The sequence below is a fragment of the Martes martes genome, assembly GCF_963455335.1.
Source record: "Martes martes genome assembly, chromosome: 18".
NCBI classification, from domain to species: Eukaryota; Metazoa; Chordata; class Mammalia; order Carnivora; family Mustelidae; genus Martes; species Martes martes.
The window spans coordinates 38,738,966-38,761,835 of NC_137906.1; the positions used below are offsets into that span (position 1 = coordinate 38,738,966).

Sequence of the window (22,870 nt, forward strand, 5' to 3'; positions counted from 1 at the left end):
GCTTGCCGGGGTGTTAAGGACTATGTCAAGGAAGAGTCCCATACAGATCATCTGTCCCTTTTCCAGCTTTTTACACTCCCAACCCTGATCCAGGACGGGTTACCACTGACCCGTTACCCAGGTACTATGGCGCTGGGTTTAGAGTTCTCCTCCTTCTGAGCAGTGGCCGGACTTTCTCAGTTGAGATGGGACCCGTGTTCAGCCCGGTGGCCTGTAGGAGGAGTAGAATCCTGAAGAGATGAAACATTGCCTCGTAAGCATCTGCCTCATCTGAGGTTCCTCCCAGTCTTGAGGCAAGAAAGGGTGGAGGCCTGGGTCTCCATCCATCGCCCCACCTAGCCCCATTCCAAGTCTCTGGGTCCCCATATGCTGACATTGGCATAAGCGATCTGCCAATGGTGGGAATTCAGCTTTTTCTCAGCATCTGCTCTTTTTACACCGAGGCCCCAAGCCTGGTCTTCAACTTCATTGGCCCTTCAGGTGAAGGACACGAGGGCTGCTTTCCGGGCTGCCAGAGTGCTCGGAATTGGTCATTAGTCAACACAAGCATGTCATTCTTTTGTCTCAGTGCGTTCAAGATGCTCTCCAACAGCCTAACCAAGGAGGTGAGGGACCGGTACTCTGCAAACTATGAAACACTGAGGAAAGAGGCCAAAGACAATGCAAAGAAATGGAAAGACATTCCATGTTCATGGATTAGAAGAGTGAATATTGTTAAAATGTCTATACTATCCAAAGCAATCTACACATTTAAGGTAACCCCTGTCAGGATACCAATAGCATTTTTCACAGAACGGGAAAAGAGAATCCTAAAATTTGTATGGAACCATCAGAGACTCTGAATAGCCAGAGAAATCTTTTTTTTTTTTTTTAAGATTTTATGTATTCACCTAGAAAGAGTACAAAAGTGGGGAGGAGGGGCAGAGGGAGAGGAAAGGAGAGAATCCGCAGCAGACCCCACGAGGAGCACAGAGCCCGATGCAGAGCTTGACCTGAGCCGAAATCAAGTCAGATGACTGAGCCACCCAGGCAGCCAGTTCTAGCCAAAGCAATCTTGAAAAAGAAAAGCAAAGCTGGAGGCATCACAGTTCCTGACTTCAGTTATATTACAAAGTTGTAGTGACCAAAACAGTATGGTACAGGCACAAAAACAGATACATAGATCAGGAAACAGAAGAGAAAACCCAGAAATAAATTCACAATTAAAATATTCATTTACTTAACTAATCTCTACCCCCAAGGTGGGGCTCAACCTCATGACTCCAAGATCAAGAGTTGCATGCTTTTCTGAGCCAGCCAGGTACCCCAAATAAATCCACAATTATATGGTCAATTAACCTTTGACAAAGTAGGAAAGAATGTCCAATGCAAAAAAGACCATCTGTTCCACAAATGGTGCTGGGAAAATCAGACAGCTACAAGCAAAAGAATGAAACGGGACAGCTTCCTTACACCATACACAAAGATAAATTCAAAATGTTTTACAGACCTAAATGTGAGACCTGAAACCATAAAACTCTTAGAGGAGAACAGAGGCAGTAATTTCTTTGACATCAGCTGTAGCAATTCTGGCTAGACACATCTCCAGAGGCAAGAGAGAGAGGGGGGGGAAAAAAAAAACAACTATGGAGACTACCTCAACACTTGATCTTAGCCAAAAGGCTGAGAAGCGATGGAGACTACCTCAAAATAAAAACTTCTTCACAGTAAAATTAATGATGAACAAAAAACTAAAAGGTAACCTATGGAATGGGAGAAGATATTTGTAAATGACATATTTGATAAAGGGTTAGCATCGAAAATATATGAGAACTTATGAAACCCAAGACTCCAAAAAAGGCATAATCCTACTGAAAAATGAGCACAGGGCACCTGGCTGGCTCAGTCCGTGGAGCATGTGACCCTTGACTTCAGAGTTGTGAATTCAAGCCCCGCGTGGGTGTAGAGATTACTTAAAAAAATAAAATCTTTTAAAAACCTTTTTAAAAAAAATTAAAAATAAGCATGAACAGACATTCTCCAAAGAAGATATCCAGACGGCCAACAGACATGAAAAAATGCTCATCATCACTCATCATCAGAGAAGTGTAAATCAAAACTATAATGTGATATCATCTCACACCTGTCAGGATGGCTAAAGTCGACAAAAGAAGAAACAGCAGGTGTTGGCAAGGATGCAGAGAAAGAGGAATCCTCACGCACTGTTGGTGGGAAGGCAAACTGGTGCAGCCACCTTGCAAGACAGTACAGACCTTCCTCAAAAATTTAAAAATAACTACCTTTTGACCCAACAATTGTGCTACTGAGTATTTACCCAACGAACACAAGCACAAAAATTCAAAGGGGTTCACGTACCCTGATGTTTATAGCAGAATTTTCTACAACAGCCAAATTATGGAAGCAGCCCAAGTGTCCCTCCACTGATGAGGACAAAGAAGACATGGTATGTGTATCTATAAAAAGCGGAATATTACTCAGCCTCGAAAAAGAAAGCAATCTTGCCGTTTGCAACAGCACAGGTGGACCTAGGGAGTATAATACTAAGCAAGATAAGTCAGCCCGAGAAAGACGAATGCCATGTGAGTTCACACATATGTGGAATTTAAGAAACAAAACAAGCGAGCAAAGGGAGAGGAGAGAGACAAAGCAAGAAGCCGACCCTTAACCACAGAGAACAAACGGCGGGTTGCTGGAGACGTGGGGGGTGGGGGTGGGGGTGGCGCACGCACCTGTGATAAACCCGGTCATGTCGGAAGCGCCCAGTCATTATACTGTACACCTGGCTCTATTGTCACACTATGTTAACTAAATGGAATTAAAATAAAAATTAAAAAATAATAATAAATAAATAAAATAAAATAAAATAAAATAAAAACTTAAAAAAAAAAGATACTCGGCAGCAGCCGCATCATCCCCCAGGCCTTACCGGGCCTTCCCCACTGTGTCGCTGAGGTGCCCGGAGGCGCGGGCCAAGGGCAGCTCCGGCTCGTCTCCCAGCGCCTCCAGCGTCTATCCGCGGCCACCGCGGGCGAGGGTCGGAATAGAGGCCGCGCTGCGGCGCCCCGGCCTGTCTCAAAACCCTCCCCGGCTCGGGGGTGTGTGGTCCTCCGTGCCGGGCGGCCAGCAGGGGACCCAACCTCAGAACCTCATCCGGGGAGTCTGGTTCCAACAGCTGCGGGAACAGCTCTCCCGGGGGCAAGCCTGAGGCGGGGAGCAGGGCGGGAACGCGCTCAGGCAGCGCCTGGAAGGAAGGCGGCGCAAAGTATCACCCCCTTCTCTCCCGGCCTCCCGCTCACCCTTCTAGACCCTACTGGGTGCCACTCTGCCCGGCCGGCGGACCCGCGTTAGGTTTTGCAGACGGGAGGCCTCGACTGAGCGGCTGGAGGCCGAAGGGACGCGCTGCTTCCGGTTTCCTGTTCCCGCCAAGCCGCGCCCCGCCCCCCTTATCCCGGAAGTAACCGTTCGCTCCGGGAGCACCCGCTGAACCCAGCGTGAGGTCTCCCGACCCGCACAGAATCCGCCTCATCACGGCTCCTGAGAGGCTCGGCGCGAGCCGCCTGCTGGGGGGACCCTCCTCGGAACTCAGGGACACCCGGGCTAGCCGCGCCGCACTCCTTCTCCGAGATCTGCTCCCAAGCTCCTCGAGGCCCTCCGCGAGCTTCTGGCGTCTCATGGCCGCAACCTCTCCCCTTGGCCCGCGGCTCTGCAGGTCGGAGCCCCTTTCTGTGGTGCCTTTCTGCCTCCTCCACTGCCTCAGGGGCCACTCTTTGTACCTAGTTAACCATTGTTCTTCCAGTAGTCTGTTAAAATCAGGGATGGCTTTTCTTCTGCCCACCCCAGCTTGATACCGCGGACAAAACCCCTACATATTGAGGGTGTTCAGTGTAGTGGTTTTGTATCCGTATACGTTGTGGACTGATCCCCACAATCAAGCTAATGAACACACCCATCACCTCACGTGGTTACTCCAGATCTACCCCCTTAGCAAATTTCAAGCCCACTATACAGCATTACTCACTCTCATCACCACGCTGCGAATTAGGTTCCCACAACTCATTCCTCTTACATCTGAAAGTTTGTATCCTTTGACCGACCTTCCCTGGTTCCCCCAACACCCACGGATGGGTTTGCTGCCTGCACCTTGACTTGGTGAGGAGTTTGAAGGCAGCCAAGCTCCTTGCCAGTGGGAAATGGGACGCCAGTCACTGACGGCACACGGTGGCATCACGATCAAGCCACATATCACCCGGTTGATTATGATGAAACAGTGCCCGGAAGGACCATGTGGCTCCTGTCCTTAACTGCTGTGGCAGCAAAGGTGATTAGGAGCACTGTGGCCTGGAAGGGATTCTTTTGGGGGTCACTGGTTTGCTCACCAAAAGGAAATGGCAAGACCGGGTCTTTAAACTTTCAGCCTAAGTCATGTTCAGAAGCCCAGGGACATTACATGACTGGCGTGAAATAATCTTATAGCTGCAGGGCTGATATTGCTAAAGATCGAACCCATCACTGAAATATACGTGTCGTGGAACAACATTGGAAGTTGAGTTCACAGCCTCAGGAAATCTTTCATGTGAAAGAAATGGCACTGATTATGAAGGAGTTGGGCCAAAGACGTGGAGACCTCTGCGTGGGCTCAAACAAAGTTGACCTGGGTTTCCTTGTCAGCAAAATCAGTCTGGAATCTGTGGAGAGGAGGATTCCCATGTTTCAGTGTCCTATAATAATCTCACCCAGAGCACTTGTCTTCCAAGGGGATGGCAGTGCTCCACAAAGGCCACACCAACCACCCTTGTTAGCACTGGCCCCATGTGGCCCCATGACTACAGCCAGATCAGCATGCTGTGGGCAGTGACCCAGGAGGACGTAGCTTATTCACCCAAAGAATTGCAAGTGGTGCTCATTTATGCCAACAGAGACCCAGGAAATACATGTGGGAAGGAACCTAAGGGCTTTGGAGTAAGGAGGATGAGATACGATTGTTCATCTGGTGTTTATTGACCTGGGAGCACTTTCCAGAAAGCCTATACTTAACATGTTATTTTGTGCCACTGAATGTGGTTCTGCCAGGTTTCTGGGTTGGTTGGCTAAGCATTGAACTCATTGGTAGCCTATAATGAGACTGAGATGTGAGAATGTCCCTGGCATCAAGTAGAGAAAGGAAGCCAAAGACTTAGATGGGGACGCTGGAGCAGATCTATCACACATGATGTGGACACCCACCACCCGCTGACATGGCCCAGAAGACATACCTTTCAAGAAGGCATGGAGAAACATTGGTAAGGGAAGCACCAGCATCCTCGGATAGCTCTGCAGTCCCCAGTCTCCTCCCACGATGGTGGGAGACATGAGATGATGTTGTTGATTCCAGGAGGAATAACGGGTTTCCAGATATTTGGGAAAGTGGGAGAAGTAAGGCCAAAGCTGGAGGAACAGAAGAGTCTCACTCGTGGTTTTTGAAGGCAAAAGGGAACTATATTTTATGCAGCAGAAAAAGACAATTATCATATAATCTCATTGATATGAGGACGTTGAGAGAAAGTGGGGGGTCGTGGGGGTAGGGAGGGAAAAAAACAAGACAAGATGGGATCAGGAGGGAGACAAACCATAAGAGATTCTTAATCTCATGAAACAAACTGAGGGCTGCTAGAGGATGGTGGGGTAGGGAGAGGGTGAGTGGGTGATAGACATTGGGGAGGGTATGTGCTATGGTGAGTGCTGTGAAATGTGTAAGCCTGATGATTCACAAACCTGTACCCCCGGGGGAAATAATACATTTTATGTTAATTTTAAAAAGAGAACTATTTTTGTGTATGTATGTGACTAAGCTCCAGTGGTCTTCCCTTCTATGAACATGTGGTATAGGAGGTTTCTGATTTTACTCTACACCATGTGCGGAAGTTGGGAGATTTCTATCTCCAGGATGAAGACAGTGATTGCATGGATGAAAAAAAGAGGAGACTTTATTATGGACTACTTCAAACATGCACTAAAGCAGAGAAATAGTTTAAGGGGTCCTTGTCCCCCAGCTTAAGCCATTAGCAACTTAAGCCATTAGCAGCCATTATCTTGTTTGGTCTATACCTCCAAGCAACCCATTGTATTTTCCCTAGCTTTATGGACAGATAATTGACAAATAAAAATGATATATACTGAAGGTGCACAATGTGATGATTTGATACACATATACATTGTGAAATATTTACCACTGTTAACACAGCCGTCCTTCACATAGTTACCTTTTCTGCGTGTGTGCTGAGAACATTTCAGATCTCGTCTCAAAGCAACTTGCAACTATATGTTACCGTATTTATAACCATTGTCAGCACTCAGCCGGTGTTTTAAAGAAAAACAGTTGTCATATAATTTAATGTCCAAATAATTGCCTTGGGTCTGTTTATAAAAGAACTTTTAAAATACATAGAACCACAATAAAATTAATACACCGGGAAAAATGAACAATTATTCCTTTATATCATCAAGTAGAATGGATGGTTATTTTTAAAAGGTGAATGATGCAAGTATTTCTTTCTGAAAGCTGGAAACGTGCACCCCTTATTAGAAAATAGAGAGACAACCAATTTAGTAGCTTAGGACTAGGGCTGGGCAAACTCAAGCACCTTTAATTTGGTTTCCTCCACTAACAGAAGCATTTCACTTTTTTCCCCCTTGGAGGGGGTCTAAAACTTAGCCCTTTGTACCCCGGGTGGGACTCGAACCCACAATCCCTGGCTTAGGAGGCCAATGCCTTATCCATTAGGCCACCGGGGCCGACAAGGAGTGTCCTGCAACGGTCCTAGACCAGTCTCTCCGACACCTCCCCGTTGTTCCCACCGGTTACACACAGATTCCTCGGCCTCCCTCCGGCCCCTCAACACCTGCATTCGGCCGGCGCTCGACCCTGGCGGGCCGCGAAAGCGTCCCCGGATCGCGGAGAGGCCGCGCACGCGCAGATGGAGCCCAAAGAACTGGGGCCACAGGTGTCGCTCAGCTCGTTGGACTAGGGTGTGAGCCTCGCTTAGGGTGAGAGAAGCCTGGGGATCAAATCCTGGGCGAGCACTTTCCTCTCCTTCTGGGAGACTCCGGGTCCGGTGATAATTATTAGCAAGAAGGAGTTGCCTGTGTAAAATGTGGAAGAGGAGAGAAGAGGGGTACCAGCCCTCCTCCCTACACTGCCCCGTAGACAGGAGGTGTTACCTGGGTCCAGGTCTCCGCGGTTTTCAACAGAGCCCAGTGGCCCGAGGTCTTTGCCCTGAGCGCCCTCCGCAATGGCTCTCCTCGGACTAGCTGCGTCGGTGGAGTAGGAGATTCCCACGGTCAGAGAACCCAGCGTAGCTTACCCACCGGAGGACGGGTGTTCCTTCCCATCTCCAAGATGTTCACCTTAATGAATTTCAAACCGCTGAAGCATCACAAAAACGATAAAGTAACACCCCCACAGGACCCCAGGTCACCTGCGCCCACCTTCCGGAACGAGGTCTCCGGCTGCCACTGCCCTGGCGGTCACCTGGTGGGAGGAGGTTACATCACCTAGCTTACCTGGCTTAGCCAGAATCCCTTGGAGAGAAGTCGGTTCCGCAGGTAAAGACATTTTTTTCCCCAGGTACAATGATGACCCAATCCTGGGCATATTCTTTAGGTTTAAACTTTAACATATATATGCACACAAGCCATTTAGGTACACTACCATTGTAAGAAATCGGATAATCTGTTAGATTTTTTTAAACATTTTTTATTGTGGTAAATATATATATATATATCTAACGTTAAATTGGCGAATTAAACCGTTTTTAAGTGTACGATTCAGTGGCATCAGTTATATACACAATATCATCCAACCGTCACCACTATTTCCAAAACTTTTTTTTTTTAATCGCAAGAACCTATTGTATGTTGAAATGCACCTGTCCTCCCCCCCCCACCCCCAATCCCAGCAACAATCCAACCCCCTCCTGGTCTGTCACAGCTCTGGTCTGCTGAACTATATTGACCTCGTTTGAGGCTCCCGGACTCGATGTGGGGGCCAGCAGACACCGATGGTGCCTTCAGGGCCCCGCAGCGCCGTCGGGTCGCGGGGGCTGCAGACCAGAGCCCAAGCTCCCGAGCTCCACGCGTGCTGGAACTCTGCAGCTCCGCGGTTTTCCGTGTGCGGCAGGGCGGGGCGCCGCGAGGAGGGCACAGCCCAAACCTCTTCAGGTTCCGCGGGGAGTGCAGTCCAGACAAAGGGAAAATGTGAAGTCAAGGGAGGAAAAACAAGCACAGTAGCGACCACGAAGGGACTCGAACCCTCAATCTTCTGATCCGGAATCAGACGCCTTATCCATTAGGCCACGCGGCCCCACCGATGACGCTTCCCCAGCTTCTCTCATAAAGCTGGTCCAGGCGCCTGTGTTGTGCGCTGCGATGCGCATGCTCCTACCGGCGAGGAGCTCCGCCCCTCGGGCCCTGTGTGGATGGCGCTGTGAGCGGGGGCCCCGGCGCGCAAACGAGTCCTGGCGGCTCGGCGAGGACCGCCCTAACGAACTGTGCCGCGAGTTCGAGCCCCGCTGCGGCCGCGCAGGCTCCAGTCCTAACCGGCGCGTTGAGCGCTCTTCCCCTTCGTGGCTCCCGAGCGCGTTGGGTCAGAGACTGCCCACTGCTCGCTCCGCAGCCCCGGAAGCCCCCGCAGCCCCCGCAGCCCCCGCGCTTCCCGCATCACAGCACCGATGAGCCTGCTGTGCTCTGTCCAGTCCTGTGGTCCCAGCCCGGGCTCCGAGCAGCGTGAAGGCCGAGGCCGCATCTCCCGCATTCCCGCGGCCCCAGCGTGGGGCGCCTGTGGGGAGCGCAAGCTGAGACAGCGACGTGGGCCCCGGCTGCCCTCTCTCGGAACATCCAGCCCAGCCTAGCCCGGGCCGGGTTCCTCGGTCCCTGCGTCCGCGGGAAGGCCCAGCCCCGCCGCCCCCACGCCCACCCCGCTCCCGGGAGCACAGGTGCACCCTTACGGGGTGCCAGTCACTTGGCATGCGTTCTCTCACTGGGTCACCTCCCCGAGGGCAGGCGCTGTTCACGTGCACCGCGATCACCCACAGACCTTTATTGCAGTCCCCCCACCTCCGCACCCCGCGCCCGCGCTGCGCGCCCATTTACACAGGAGGAACCGGGACAGGGGATGGAGGCGGCGGCGGCGCTGGGCCGTGGCCCCCGGGGGTCAGCACCCCCGGGGCGGCAGCGGGCGCAGTTGCGCCTGCAGGCAGAGCCGGCGCCTCAGCGAGCTGCGGATCTCCAGGCAGGCCTTGCGGCGCTTCTGGCCGTCGGGACCCAGCACCTCCAGTTCACACACCCGGCGGTTGACCTGCGAGGACCCCACTCAGCCTGCGCCCAGGACTGCCGGGTCCCTGGGCACCCAGCCTGGAGCCCCGTGGACGAGAAGGCCTAAAATTTCAAGCGCTGCCTTGCCATCGCGGGCCCTCACGGGGCCTCAGAGGCCTAACGGTGAGCCCTCTGCTCCTGGCAGATGTGCCCCGCACACAGCAAGAAGGGTCCCCACCCAGCTGGCTCCCCCACCCTCCCCTTGCTCTCAGTCTGAGGGGCTTCAGTTCCCTGCAAGCCTGTGAAATTATTCAAACAAGCCAATTGCATCCTGCTGCCGGAGCCAGTGGACACCCCACCCACTCTTACTATAAAGCCTGCAGCCCACAGCCCCTGCTGGTTCACCCTGTTCCTGACCGCAACCCCCAGAGGCCCTGCCTGGTGGGCAACCGCCTTCTCCACTGGGCAGTGAGCAGAAGCCTCTAAGACCTGCTGTGGCTCTCACCGGGGGCTCTGGCCTGGCTCACCCACAGGGTGAATGGGAGGTGATCAGAACACCAGGGCTGGGGAGAAGGATGAATCCAGTCCCTTTCCCCAGGTCTCTGCCCCTAACCCCAACACACCTCAGTCAGCAGCTCCAGGAGCTCTCCCTTGGGGTCAGCTCTGAGGACCTCCACCAGAGTCTGGATAAAGTCCGAGCCCTTCTCATCATCCCGATAGGCTACACAGCCTAGGCCAGAGGACCGGGGTCAGAGCGTCAGGCTTGGGCCCCCCACCTGCTGCCTTCCAATTCCCAGGGGCTCTTTGTTGGCAGAAACGGGGGTAGGGGGCGCAAACAGACAGGACCCCAGGGGTCAGGCAAGGCAATGGTCCAAAGAGCGGGAACTTGTGGCTTCTGGAACAACTTGGTGCTTGATATTCATGGAGTGAATATACAATTTGACCCTGCCCAGCCGTGGCCCCCCTAAAGCCACCCCAGGCATCTAACCAGGATGCAGGGCCCCATGTAGCAGGCTTTCCCCATGCAGCAGGCTTACCCTCTGCAGCTGCGTAGACCATCAGGATGTCCGCTTGGTCAGAGCTCCCTGGAGTGGGGCCCCCGGAGGACCTCCCTGGTAGAAGGAGCAACGCACTGACCCAGCCTCCTGGGACTCTCCCAGCCCCAGGGGTCCCCCAGCTCTGCCTCTCGGGCACATGGGGAAGTCATTAGAATTAGCCCAGGGTGGAAAAGGCAAATCAGAACTCAAATCTCAACACCACCACCAAAAGAACTCAAGTCTCAGCTCTGCCACCTACCAGCTGTGGGACCTTAGGAAAGCCGTCTCACCTTCCTGCCTCCAGGGTTGTTTTGAGGCTCAAGGAGGGGCAGAAGCCCTCGATTTTCAGAGGCCCTTGCGGTTTCGGAAGGTTTTCCTTCCCATCCTCTTGGCAAGACCCTGATCAGAGCCCTGGAACCCGACAGCCCTCCCACCAGTCCTGGCCAAGCCCAGGCTCCAGCAGGAAGCCACGCCCACCTTGGGCATCAGCATAGATCTGGAGGACATCGGCATGTGAGGGGGTGGTCGGTGATGCCTGCAGCCAGCGCCGGAACCAGGGGAGGGCTGTGGGCCCCACACCAGCGTCCCTCTGCCCTGGAAGGGAGGGGGGATATGGAGATTCTTTGGCTCAGCAGATACCTGGGGGTGCCCCCAGGGATCCACAGCCCATCCCCCAGAAACCCAGGGCAGGCTTGCCAGGCTGGAAGGACCCAAAGGATGGAAGAGCATGTGCTGAGGGTAAAGTGCTCAAATTCACGGACTTGACTTCTAGGAGAGGCTAGGAGATGGGGCAGAGCACGTGAAACTCCCATGCTGAGGCCTCCTGGAGAAGGTGGACAGCAAGTCCTGGGAGGCGGGGACCTGGCCTGGCCTTCAGTGGGGAGGGGACGGGTGGGCCCCACTCACCTCCACGGCAAGCCTGAAGCAGGAAGATCTTGGGGCAGCCCCACAGCGCCCTGCAGCGGCTCAGCTCCTCCACCAGCGCCTCTGGCTGGATCTCCTGCCCGTCAGCCCCCAGCAGCTGGCCCTGTGGGCCCCCATGGGCCATGAGGGCCACAAGGGCACAGCTCACCGGGACCCTGCGGGCATCTAGGCGCTCTCGGAACTGGGCCATCTCCTCCTGGAAAGCCTGGAGTGGGGACAAGATGGAGGCCTGGGCCCAGGCTTTGCCCTCCCCAGTGTCTGGTGGCCCTCCAGGGAGGCTTGTCCAGTCCCTGCCCACCCTACTTCCCACCTCCTGCCAGCCTCAGGTCCACAGAGAAAGTCCTTTTTCTAACCCCCCCACCACTGCAAACCTGGCATGGCCTAATTGGAGGAGACATGGGGTCTAGCCTCTTGCCGCTGAGTCTTTGGCCAGGGCAGGGAAAAGGTTCCACAAAGGAAAGAGGCGTGAGGGGAGAGCAATGAGCTGACAGGTGTCTGGGAAGGAAGCTGAGACCCTCGCAGGAAAAGCTGGAGGCTCCCCCTGGGGCCTGGAGCAGAGGAGTGGAGAAACAGCGGGGGGCACTGCCGGAGCCCAGGAGGCAAGTTCCCCAGGCGCGCAGCAGGAAGGACGGACGCCAGAGCGGGTGAGAAGCCCTGCAAAGAGTCGCTCGGGTCCTGGGGTGGCGGGGGAAGCTTCCTTCAGAGTCCCACCAGAGCTCACCTCACCTGGGCCGTAGGGTCTGTCCTTAGGGTGGTTTTGAAGTTCAGGGCCTGACATAGGCCCCCCAGCGCCTCCACATCATGCTGGGCCCCGGGCCGGCCATGGATCACGGAGAGCAGGAGGGCGGCTCTGGTCCCGGACAGGTCATACTGAGCGCTGGGGCTGGGTTCTGGCTACAGACAAGTTGAGGAGCATTGTAGTCTGAGAACCTCCCAGCTCCTCACATCCCCCCATTCATGTCTCCCCGAGCCTCTGTCCCGCTCGCATCACTGTCACATCATTCACCCCACCCCGTGCCCCTCACCTGGGGCTCCCAGGGTTCCACATCCCCCAGGCACAGTGCGCCCCTCAAGGAGCTCCGGAGGACTGGGCAGTAGGAGGCCTCTGACTCTTTGGTTGTCCTGTAGAAGACCTGGGTGGGGGGGGGGCACCAGAGAACCTCCAGGGGGCTGCTCCATGGGGGCACCGTTTGGGGAGGGAACAGGGCACTGGCTTCAGGGAACAACCTGGCTAGCTTGTGGCTACCGCAGTCTCTTTGGGGTCCGCTGCCAGAATGGAGGGAGGAGACAGACAAAAGAATGGGAGAGCATGAAGGGGATGTCCTAGTTCATGTTCAGTGTCATGGGTTTCTCTGGACATGGATGTCCTTAAGTGGATCCTGGCCATGCCATTAGCCACACCACGTCCCACCCCAGGGATCAGTGTGCGCAGAGCTGGGGCGCTTCCTAGAGCAGGCTGGGGCCTGTCTGGGAAGGTTCGCAGGGTACTGCCTGGGGAGGACACCAGGCTGGGGGAAGTTGCGGCGTGGAGCCTGGGCCCACCCTTCACCTCCAGGGTCATCAGTGGCCACCCAAGTGCCCAGTGAGACCGTTGGGGCTCCAGCCCAGACCAGAACTGGATCATTCACCACTCTGGCTTCCAGGGACCTGCAGTCTGACGGACAGTCACCATCTGTCTGTGTGAGTGTGAACAGGGCTGGGTAGAAGCAGAGGCGCAGACTCGAGGAAATCAAGGAAGGGCATCACGGACAGCCTGGTAGGGAACGTGTGAGGCTGGCTGGGACAACAGGAGGGCAAGCCAGAGGGAGTGGCGTGGGCAAAGGTGCGAGCTGAGAAGCGGCGGGGAGTGTCGGGAATCCTGAGTAGGCTGTGAGCAGGGGCATGGGTGGGGCAGGAGGCAAGGGTCCGAGAATGATACCACTTGCAGAGGGGGCACCTGGGTGGCTCAGTGGGTTAAACCGCTGCCTTTGGCTCAGGTCATGATCTCAGGGTCCTGGGATCGAGTCCCACATCGGCTCTCTGCTCAGCAGGGAGCCTGCTTCCCCCCACTACTCTCTCTCTGCCTGCCTGTCTGTCTACTTGTGATCTCTCTCTGTCAAATAAATAAATAAAATCTTTAAAAAAAAAATAAATAAAGATTCAACTGTAAAACAAATGGGGAGGGGGGGTGTGTGAATGACTCGAACCACGAAGCAGGGTCAGGAGAGCACAGCGAAGCCTGGGGAAGTGACTGGCACGGCCCCCCTCCCAGGGACGCCCCCTCTGGAGCCCCTACCTCCGTCAACAGCTGCAGCAGAGACCAGTGAGGAAATTGGCCACAGAGCTGGCTCAGGCCAGCGAGGAAGGCTCCGGGCTCAGGGGCAGCTGGGTGTTGAAATGGCACATGGGCCTGGAGGGTAGGGCTTGCCTGCCCACCCCCACCCCTGCTTTGTGCCGTCCCAAAACCGGTGTCCCTGCCCAGCCCACTCACCCCCAGGAGTTGTCGAGAGCAGCAGGAAAACTTTGGGGCAGCCCCACAGGGCCCTACAGCGGCTCAGCTCCCAGACCAGCTGCTGGGGCTGCCTCAGCTGCCCACGGGGGGCCACCAAGTCCACGAAGGCACAGCCCACAGGGCCCCCAAGGGCATCCAGCTGCTCCCGGAACCCAGCCAGCTCCCCAGGGAAGCCCTAGGACAAGAGCAAAAGCTGAGCCTGAGTCCAGGGAGGCCCCAGGGTGGGCCTAGGGGTGGGTGCTGGGATGAGGGTGAGGTCGGAGGCAGGTGAGGACTCACCTGGACAGACGCCTCCCTCTTCTGGCAGCTCTCAAAGCCCAGGGTCCGGAGCACGTCCTCCAGGACAGCAACAGTGGAGGCCAACACCCCAGAGCTGCTGAGTGTCAGAGCCACCCTGGGACCCTGCAGGCCGTACTTCCCCTGGGGAAGCAAGGGCAGAGTTGGGCTGGGGCAGGGCTCGGCTGAAAGCCAGGAATGGGCTGGGCCAGGCACTGCCTCCCACTACCTTTCTTTCCAGACTCTGTCTAGCATCTGCCATCTGCGAGGCCACCTGCAGGGTCCCAGCCACCAGGAAGGCCATGGGGGCTGGGTGGGGGCTTCCTCTGAGCACCAAGCGTACCCCCTGCCCCTGGTGCTGATGCCTCAGATCCCAGTACTTGCCCTTTCCCTGAGCCCTGTCCTATCAGCTCTGTTTATGAGCTGAGCTGGACTCTGCTCCTTCCCTGGAGCCCTAGGCCATCGGCCCCACTGCCTCAGTCCCTGTACTGTTCTCTGGCTCCAGCAGGCTACTTCCTGGCTGGCATTGGCACAGCCCCACCTGAGCCGGGGAGCCTATGCCCAATCCTATTCTTAGCTCCTGGCCCACCTCCTATCTGATCCTGTTACACAGGAGTGTCTCCCTTCCGAGCCAGCCACCAGCACCAAGAAGTCCATGCGCAGCTCTCACCGCCCCCTCCTCACTCCTGCACACCACCCCCACCACCCCCACATGTGCACACGGCAGCCTTGAGCACAAGGGTGCGGGGAGAGGTAGCGCGTGCTGTCTCACAGGTAGAAACCCCCACTGGGGTCATCTGTCCACAGCGGGGCCCCAGGTGCTTCATCTGGGAAGTCCGGCCCATCACAGTGAGCTCAAGGTGGAGCAAGTGTTAAACGGGGGACTGGCCGAGGAAGGGCCCTGGGGCGGGAGAGGCTGGCACACAGACTAGGGGACAGAACGTTCTGTCGCTGTCTACCCCCACCACCCTTCAGGCGGCCTGCCGAGGCTACTACCAGGCCAACCGGGAAGGGCTCTGTGGGGGCAGGAGGCCCCCTGACCATGCACCCACCAGTTCTGCGCAGGCTCCAAGCGGGAGGCCTCGGCAGGGGAGGGGTCAGATGTCAAGGGCTGGGTGGGGGATGGGGCCCATTCTGACAGCCGTCCTCTCCCGCTAAGGGATCTGAGCACCGGGACCAGCTTGGGAGTTCTGGATCCCCTGAAACGGCCAGAGCACACCGCACCCCGCGCCCCAGTCACCTTGCACCCAAGCCTGTGTCTCCAGATCGCCATTGAGGAGAAAGGGAGCGGCCCGGTGAAGACCTGCTCAGCTCTCCTGTTGTCCTGCCGGGGTGGCGAGGGGTGTCACCAGCTGTCCCATCCTGAGCTGCCCCCGGTCCTCAGCTGACACAGGCTGATGAGAGTCCTGAGACTCCCGCCGCTCCTTTGGGGCCCAGACAACCTCGAAGCCAAGAATGGCTCTCTACCTGGCGGCCACCCCACGCCAGGGCCACTGGCACCCCCAAACTGGGAACCAGAGAGGCGTGAATTCCGGGACCCCCACCCAGCAACCACACAAAGAACAGATCAGCCTAGAGAAAGATTCCGTTATTTATTCAACGTCCTCTGCTGCCTGCCCTTTGGAGACCAGCAGAGCCGAGCTCCTTCAGAGAGCCTGTGGTGGGTCCCTGCTGTCGCCTATCTGCAGACACTGTGGCCGGCAGCACGGGATGCAGTGCTTAGGGGGTCAGCGACTGAGCGCTAACAGAGTGCTAGTGTTAAGTATCACGAACCCCACACCTCTGGAGAGGGGCGCCGCCAGGGGCCGCCAGCCTCCGGCAGCCCTGTCCTTGGTCTTCGGCGTGGGCCTCCCATCCCTGGAGCTGCCACCAGACTGGCCGGGGAGTGCGCTCAGGGACTCGCTGGGGGGCAAGTAGGCTAAGAGCAGAGGCAGCCAGTTTCCGTTCAGGGCCCAAGGGTCACGGCCTAGAAATGGGAGGGGATGTGGCTGGAAAGCCCCCTGTGGCCATACCCAGGGCCCAGATCCTCCCCAGGATGGGCTGTCCCTCCCAGAGCCCGGCAGCATCCCGCAGGTCACGGCCTGTCCTCCACACCCACTGCAAGGCACAGCTTGGAAGGACAGAGGGCCAGGCCCACAGACTCAGCCCACGGGGCAGGGAACAAAGAGCCACAGGGGGCAAGCAAGGCTGTGGGGGGAGGGCAGCGCGGAGGACCCCAGGCCCTGCCCCGGTCCTCACGCTTCCCTAACGGCGCAGCCTGTCTCCCACGCAGAGGCCACGGCCAGGAACGTGCTGCAGCCCCAGGAAGCCAGAAGGGGAACGGCCATGAGGTGCCGGGGCTCTCCACCCGCTGGGAGCGCGGGCCGGGCCCTAGGGCAGGGCGGGCAGAGGGAGGGTGAAGCCCAGGAGGCCCGCAGTGCCGGCTTCACCCTCGGGAGACCGCCCCGCAACCCCCAACCCCTGGCCCTCGCCAGCCCTCAGCCCACAGGCTGGGCCATCTTGGCGTGCAGGCTCTGGTGGGCGATGAGGTGGGCGCGCTGCTTGAAGCTCTTGTCGCACTCGCCGCAGCCGAAGGGCCGCTCGCCGGTGTGCACGCGCCGGTGGTCCAGCAGGTAGGAGCGCAGGGAGAAGCTCTTGCCGCACTCGCTGCAGCCGAAGGGCTTCTCGCCTGTGTGGATGCGCTGGTGGTCGGCCAGGTAGGCGCTTCGGCTGAAGCTCTTGCCGCACTGGGAGCAGGAGAAGGGCTTCTGGCCCGTGTGCACGCCCTGGTGGCGCAGCAGGTCCGACGAGCTGCGGAAGCTCTTGTCGCACGCCTGGCACTTGTGCGGCTTCTCGCCGGTGTGCGTGCGCTGGTGGCGCGCCAGGTCCGAGCCCCAGCGGAAGCGCTTGCCGCACTGGGCGCAGCTGTGCGGCTTCTCGGCCGCCAGGTCCCGCAGCTGCCGCCGGCGCGCGGGCGGCCGCCCCCTCCGTGCCCCCGCCGCGCGGCCCAGGGGCGCCCCGGGCCGGGCCTCGCCCTCCCAAGCCTCGGCTTCCTCGGGGCTCCAGGACGCAGTCACGTCGCCGTGGCGGGTGCCTCGGCCACCGTCTCCAGCCTGGCCCCCCAGTGCCGTCACCGACTCCTCCAGCCCGGGTTGCTCCCTGTGGCTCTGGAGCCCCAAACCTGCAAGCCGAGAGGGGGCCGCCTCTTCAGTTCCACTGGGTTCTGGCACCAGAGCTAGGGCGAGGCAGAAACAGGACTCAGGTCCAGAAAGCCCTGGGCTGCACAGACCCCAGCCTCAGTTTCCTCGCCATAAAATAGGGACACAACAAAATGGCCGCAGAGAAACACTTCTGAGACGGAGGCAAGGGGATCGTGTCCGGCCGATCCTGCCTGCGTAGATGCCTGCTAATCACACGCCCAGCCTTCCACAGCCATATCCACACTGGCACCCCACGTCCCACGCTCTGAACCTTGGCTATTCAAGCGCTGAAACAGTAAATTCAGGTAATTTGTAAATTACCCAAACCCTCAGTATTTCTTACCAGAAACTGAGAAGCCACATGGGTTCAGCCTAGGTGGCTGCTCACATTCCACAAGCTCTTGTCCCCTAAACTCAACAACAGATTTGGACAGAGAATGATCCTAGCCCGCCCGCTGGGTCATGCGGATTCCACGAGATAACCCCCAAACAGGGCTAGAAAGGCTCTAGCGGGGACAGGAGCTCCAGGAGGGCGGCCTCCGAGGAGCAGGGCCCAGGCCTTGGCACAAGGACTCTCGGTGCTCCTCCTGTCAGCCCCTCTTCGTGGGCTGTCGTAAGGACAGTCCCAGCTCAGTCCCTTCAGTGTCCATTGACCTCTCTGAGATCCCTTGTCTGTGACCCAGGACCACACTTCTGTAAAGCAGGTGGTGAGAATCACAGGAAAATGCCCATATGGGAGCTCAGCACAGTGCTGACACGGGGCGAGCACCCATCATATGGAAACACACACTCACAGGCCAAGAAAAACGAACACTGACCCAAAGGGAAAATCACCCACGGCTCTTGAAAAGACCAGCGAAAGCCACTCTCCAGCCAGCTAAGAAGGAGGTGGGAAGACTGAGGATTCCAACAGGAACATGCGCAGGTGTACGGCCTGCCCACCCCCATCCTCTGTCACCGGGACCCCCCACGACGGCTGCTGCTTCCAGTTCAGAGGAGCCAAGGACCCCAAGGGTCCAGTCTGCACCCACTGCTTACCCAGGGTAACATTCCGGGAGTTCTCTCGCTTTATGTCCCAAAAGAGTTCCCTCTGAGCAGGGTCCAGAGCGCCCCATTCTTCCCGGGAGAAATAGAAGGGAACGTCGCCAAATGTCACAGGTGCCTAGAATGAGGTCAAAAACAGAAACAAAAACAAACCACCTGGCTCAGAACTGCCTCTCTGGAACACCCCTGGGGATGGGGGACAGGATGGGTCCAAGCAGAGCCAGGATAGCCGGGAGAGGCCTTGATGAAAAGACAAGGTCCATTTTAGGGACTCAAGATGGCACCGAGGGCCTCAGAGGGGACGACTGGACTGGCAACTCACGTGGGCCTCAGAGGCAAAGCAGACGTCGGCTGTCTCTCTGGTTCTCCCTTCTTTAAGAGCGGGAAGCTGGGCTGAAGAAGAACAGAGGCTCACAGACGCCAGCCCGGGCCAGGAGTGAGATCTCACACGTGTACATGCACACGCATCCCTAGGCTTTCTGGAACAGAAACATCCTTCCTGCTACTCTCAGCACAAGGCTCGGGAAGGAGCCAGGCCCCTGCCCAGCAATCCGGGGCCTACAAGCTTACTTACCACCACAGCTGTGCTGCTCGCAAGGTGCAGGTGGCCAGCTCCGCGCCCCCACCTTCACGCGAAGCCCCCTGGCCTGGGGTCCCTGGACCGTAGCCTCGGGTTCCACGTCCTCTGAGGGCACGTCCTGTGCGGGGACCACAACATGCTCATCAGCACCGAGACCGGATGGGGGACACAGAGCTTAATCCCTGGGAAGGAGACACAGGACACGTCCCTCAGGACATGGGGAAGGAGATCCACATGGGGTCCCAGAAAAATCCAGGGGAGAAGGTGACACCAGGCAGTGCTGTGCGCCCAATCAAGCATGAGGCAAGAAGAGCTCCCCAGGGCCAAATCACAGAGCCCCTGAGTACGGGGGTGTGGGGGCAGACCTCCAGACCCAGGGCGGAACACCACACCCCAGCCACTCATCAGCACCTTCCCCGAGGTCAAGAATCCACCACCCCTCAGAGAGCAGGGTTCACATGGACAGCTACCTTCTCGTACCCACTCTGCTGCTCTCATTACACATGACTGTATCCCCAGGGCCTGGACTAGAGCAGAACATTTTATTTGAAGAACCAGCATGGAGCTCAAACCGCCCTCCTGGAGCACGCCCACTTTGGTCCTACTGGGACCACCCTCCAAAGCCACCAAAAAGAAACCAGATTCACTTGAACAGTGTCTTTCAGAAAGGCAACACCTGTAGCCAGGTGCCAGCCAGGTGCAGAGGGGCCCCTTACCTGCGGCCATGCTTTCACTGGCTGCTTCTGCAGGACCTCCACCAAGGCAACGGCCTCCTCTCCACTCCCTGGACACCGCTCTCGGACCCAGCCCTGGACGCCTCCAGGCAGCACGCTCAGGAACTGCTCCAGCACCAGCAGCTCCAGGATCTGCTCCTTGGTGCGCAGCTCTGGCCGCAGCCAGCGGCAGCAGAGCTCCCAGAGCTGGCTGAAGGCCTCATGGGGCCCGCCCACATCCCTATAGCAAAAGTGCCGAAAGCGCTGGCGACAGGCCTCGGAATCCCTGCTATCTTCTTGCTGGGCAGAGTCCTGCTCCCAGGAGGAATCTTCCACCTTGACGATCAGCAGCCCCTCTCCCTCCCCAGGGGCCTCATCCTGAGGCTCTGGGGGTGCTGCCATTCCCCTGGTCTAAAGCTCAGCACTGGCTGGCCTCAACCTGGGCCTGGGAGCCTGCCCTTCAGTCTCCCAGAGGGATCCCCCGTGGCAGCCAGGTGGGCATCTGGACAGGTACTCCTGGGAAAAGAGCAAAAGGCGGGGGTCGGGGGTGGGCGGAATACATGAGCAAACACCAGCCAGCCTGCTCCTGTCCTCTCCTGGCTCTGAAGTCTTCTTTAGACCGTGCTCTAGTGACTCTCTGTTCTACCAACACATGTCTACAGCCCCTTATCCTCGGCTTTGAAATCCCAAACTCCCAGGTGTTCACTACCTGGCCTACTGATGTGACCACATCCATAACCTCCACTTATCTCCCTCAAGGTAATGTTTGTGTATTTTACAGCAAAAATATTTATGTATCTCTTCAGCTTGTAAATATTCGCCGAGTTGTACTTACCATGTGTTTCTGTACGTGTATTACACTTTAGTAAAAAATGGAATTAACACATTGGATGACTGAGCATTGCTGCAGGTTCCTCTGGTAGGGCTGCTTGATATACCATGTGTGCTAGATTACCTTCCTCGAATCTGAAAACTTCTGAATTCCAAAACATCTTGGCCCTGGGGTGTCGGCAAAGAGCTCACAGACACCAGGCTAAGCCAGTTATCCACAGGTACATACAAATGAATGACACATATTTATACCTTCCACAGATACTCCTTACAATAGCCCTGAAAAGTATATATTTTGAAATTCTCCTCAATTGCTCTTTTGTTTCAACAACAACAAAAAAAGTGAACCAGGGCGTTATAATAAAAAGTGGGGGATTTAAACAACACAGAAACACAAAATAGAAGCTCCCTTCCAAAGGCAGTTGCACCCCCCACCCCTTAACAGTATGACATGTGACCTCTGGACTTTTCCCTGTCCATTTACTGGAAATGTATCCATAGGAACGGGGAAAACCAAGTGGTTTTGTGTGCTTACATAAATGAGGTCTCACTGCACGTACTATTTAGTATCTTGCTTTTCCACCTAACAGTGCTTCTTCATTAGCCGCTCTGGGAGATTCCAAGGTGTGAATGCGCTCCAGGTTCTTACCCAAGTGAGGCACCCAGCTTGTTTCCAGTCCTTCTCTACTACACACTAAGCACTTTATTTACTTTATTCTTCTACTCCTCACCACACCCCTGAAAAGTACGCGCTCCATTCTCATCCTCCAGTGACCGAGGAGAAGGCTCCGCTCGGAGAGGGCCCGGGACTCACCAGGGTCGCTCGGCAGGACGCGGCGGGCGGGAACGCGGACCGGCCGGAGCCCGGCGCTCCGACCCCAGCAACCTCGCCAGCGCGCAGCTGAGAGGCGACGGGCGGGCAAGGCGGGCGCAGGCGACCCCACCCCCGGCGCTTCCTAGCAGCGCGCGCCCCCTTCGGCCTCTGTCTCGGGCCCCTGCCGCCCGGAGCCCCGCGCTCGACCTCGGAGCTCCGCAGCCCGCGTCGCCGGTCCCGCCCCCGGGCTACACACCGCCCACAACTGCCCTGGGGTTCCTAGTTCCGTCGCCAGGTTCTTGCGCCGGAAGTTCGCGCGGGGCTCGCCGGGAAGCGACACAGCGCAGGCGCCGCAAGAAGCACTCGAACTACATGCCCCAGAAAGCCCTTCGCCCATTGAGTCCGCCTTCTTCCTGACGGATAGCCAGTGAACGGGGAGAATTCCCAGAGTTGGCCAATCAGGAGGCAGCAGCGCCCACCTGTGTCCCCGAGCTGAGGTCAGCTTCTAAACTCGTTTTTTCACATTTCTCGACCCTCCCCCGGTCGGTGAAAGACGAAAAGGGAAAGCCGTGGCTGGTCTGGTGGGCCGAGACGGCATCTGGCCCAGCCACGAGTTGAATGCGCGCGGCTCGGCTCCGGGGTGCTCCTCTCCAGCCTCTTGGGTCCCGTCCTCGCCGAAGTCGTCAGCCGCGCCTAGCGGGGCGTGGAGCTTCTTGGGAAATGCAGTCCCGCGAGGGACGCGGAGCCCCCCGCGGCGATCTGCGCACCCGAGCCTCGGCGGGGGTGTTGTGGCAGTACGCCGCACGCGGTCACCCTGATCCCGGGGAGCCCCCCGGTCTCCCACCAGCAGCTTCGTCTGCGGGGCGGTGGGGGAGCTCTGGGTTCTCCTTCCCATGCATTTGTACCTGCTCCCACACTCTTACTTCTCTACCTGGAGATCTAAGGCTGTATTTCTATATAAGGCTATCTTACTTATATCTATCTATATGTAGATAGATATAAGGCTATATATATCTGTATTTCAGGAAATACTTCCTGAAATATAAAGCGCTGTCTTTTGTTTTGATTATGCAAGTATTGCATGCCTAGTGTAGAAAAAATTAAGTACGGAAAATTATAAAACTATCTGTATCCACAAAACTAGCACCCTCGATTTGCTCAAATGTCGCTCTCTCCAGCTGGCTTTCCCTAAGTCTATGCGAACAGCCTCCCGCCATGCTTTTGCCCTATCTTATTTTTCCCTTTTATCACTACCTGGCATACTTGTGTAATATTTGTCCCCCAGTACTGCGCTATAAACTCCCTGAGGTCAGCGTTTTCACTGCCCTACTCCTAGCATCTGGATTTGTGCCTGGCACAGTATTTGCTGACTAACTGAAGGCAAAAATAACTGGAGGTAAAAATATATTCCTATTAAGGCCATTCAGAAGTGAGCATTATTAATGTTTTAGTCTGTTTTTACACTTCTACCTCTATGAATATTTCTAATGTAATTTTGGAATAATTCTATGGTAAGTAATGTTTTGTTGACTCAAAAGTCTATCAAGGATATCTCTAGGGCTCCTGGGTCTGCCTTCAGTCAGATCATGATCCCAGAGTCCTGGAATTGAGCCCTATGTTGGGGTATCCACACAGCGGGGAGTCGGTTTCTCCCTCTGCCTCTGCCTGCCACTCCCCCTGCTTGTGCTCTTTG

At 56.5% G+C, this 22,870-nt stretch overlaps 2 protein-coding genes across 7 annotated transcripts; both read right to left on the reverse strand.

Moving 5' to 3' along the window:
- Nucleotides 1-7,729: 7,729 nt before the first annotated feature.
- On the reverse strand, nucleotides 7,730-15,398 carry LOC308359325 (caspase-14-like). Of its 5 annotated transcripts, none has more exons than XM_080830319.1 (11): nucleotides 15,257-15,398; nucleotides 14,020-14,160; nucleotides 13,720-13,915; nucleotides 13,525-13,613; nucleotides 12,275-12,382; nucleotides 11,976-12,143; nucleotides 11,232-11,478; nucleotides 10,803-10,919; nucleotides 10,326-10,400; nucleotides 9,912-10,018; nucleotides 7,730-9,331 (listed from the first exon to the last, which is right to left on the reverse strand). In XM_080830319.1, the coding sequence occupies exons 1-11, from the start codon at nucleotides 15,287-15,289 to the stop codon at nucleotides 9,188-9,190; spliced, it is 1,425 nt and encodes a 474-aa protein (XP_080686445.1). In that variant the 5' UTR covers nucleotides 15,290-15,398; the 3' UTR covers nucleotides 7,730-9,187. The 5 variants fall into 5 exon arrangements, with proteins under 5 accessions (XP_080686445.1, XP_080686444.1, XP_080686443.1 ...); XM_080830318.1 differs by lacking the exon at nucleotides 15,257-15,398 and adding an exon at nucleotides 14,246-14,559 and having other exon boundaries at nucleotides 11,232-11,454; XM_080830317.1 differs by lacking the exon at nucleotides 15,257-15,398 and adding an exon at nucleotides 14,246-14,404.
- Nucleotides 15,399-15,510: 112 nt separating this feature from the next.
- Nucleotides 15,511-22,657, reverse strand: ZNF213 (zinc finger protein 213). 2 transcript variants are annotated; one of them, XM_080830315.1, is made up of 6 exons: nucleotides 21,178-22,657; nucleotides 19,536-20,048; nucleotides 18,814-18,937; nucleotides 18,562-18,734; nucleotides 18,234-18,357; nucleotides 15,511-17,230 (listed from the first exon to the last, which is right to left on the reverse strand). In XM_080830315.1, exons 2-6 carry the CDS (start codon nucleotides 19,932-19,934, stop codon nucleotides 16,494-16,496), a joined length of 1,557 nt encoding a protein of 518 aa, XP_080686441.1. In that variant the 5' UTR covers nucleotides 19,935-20,048; nucleotides 21,178-22,657; the 3' UTR covers nucleotides 15,511-16,493. The 2 variants fall into 2 exon arrangements, with proteins under 2 accessions (XP_080686441.1, XP_080686442.1); XM_080830316.1 differs by having other exon boundaries at nucleotides 15,513-17,230; nucleotides 18,562-18,632.
- Between the last annotated feature and the right edge of the window lie 213 nt (nucleotides 22,658-22,870).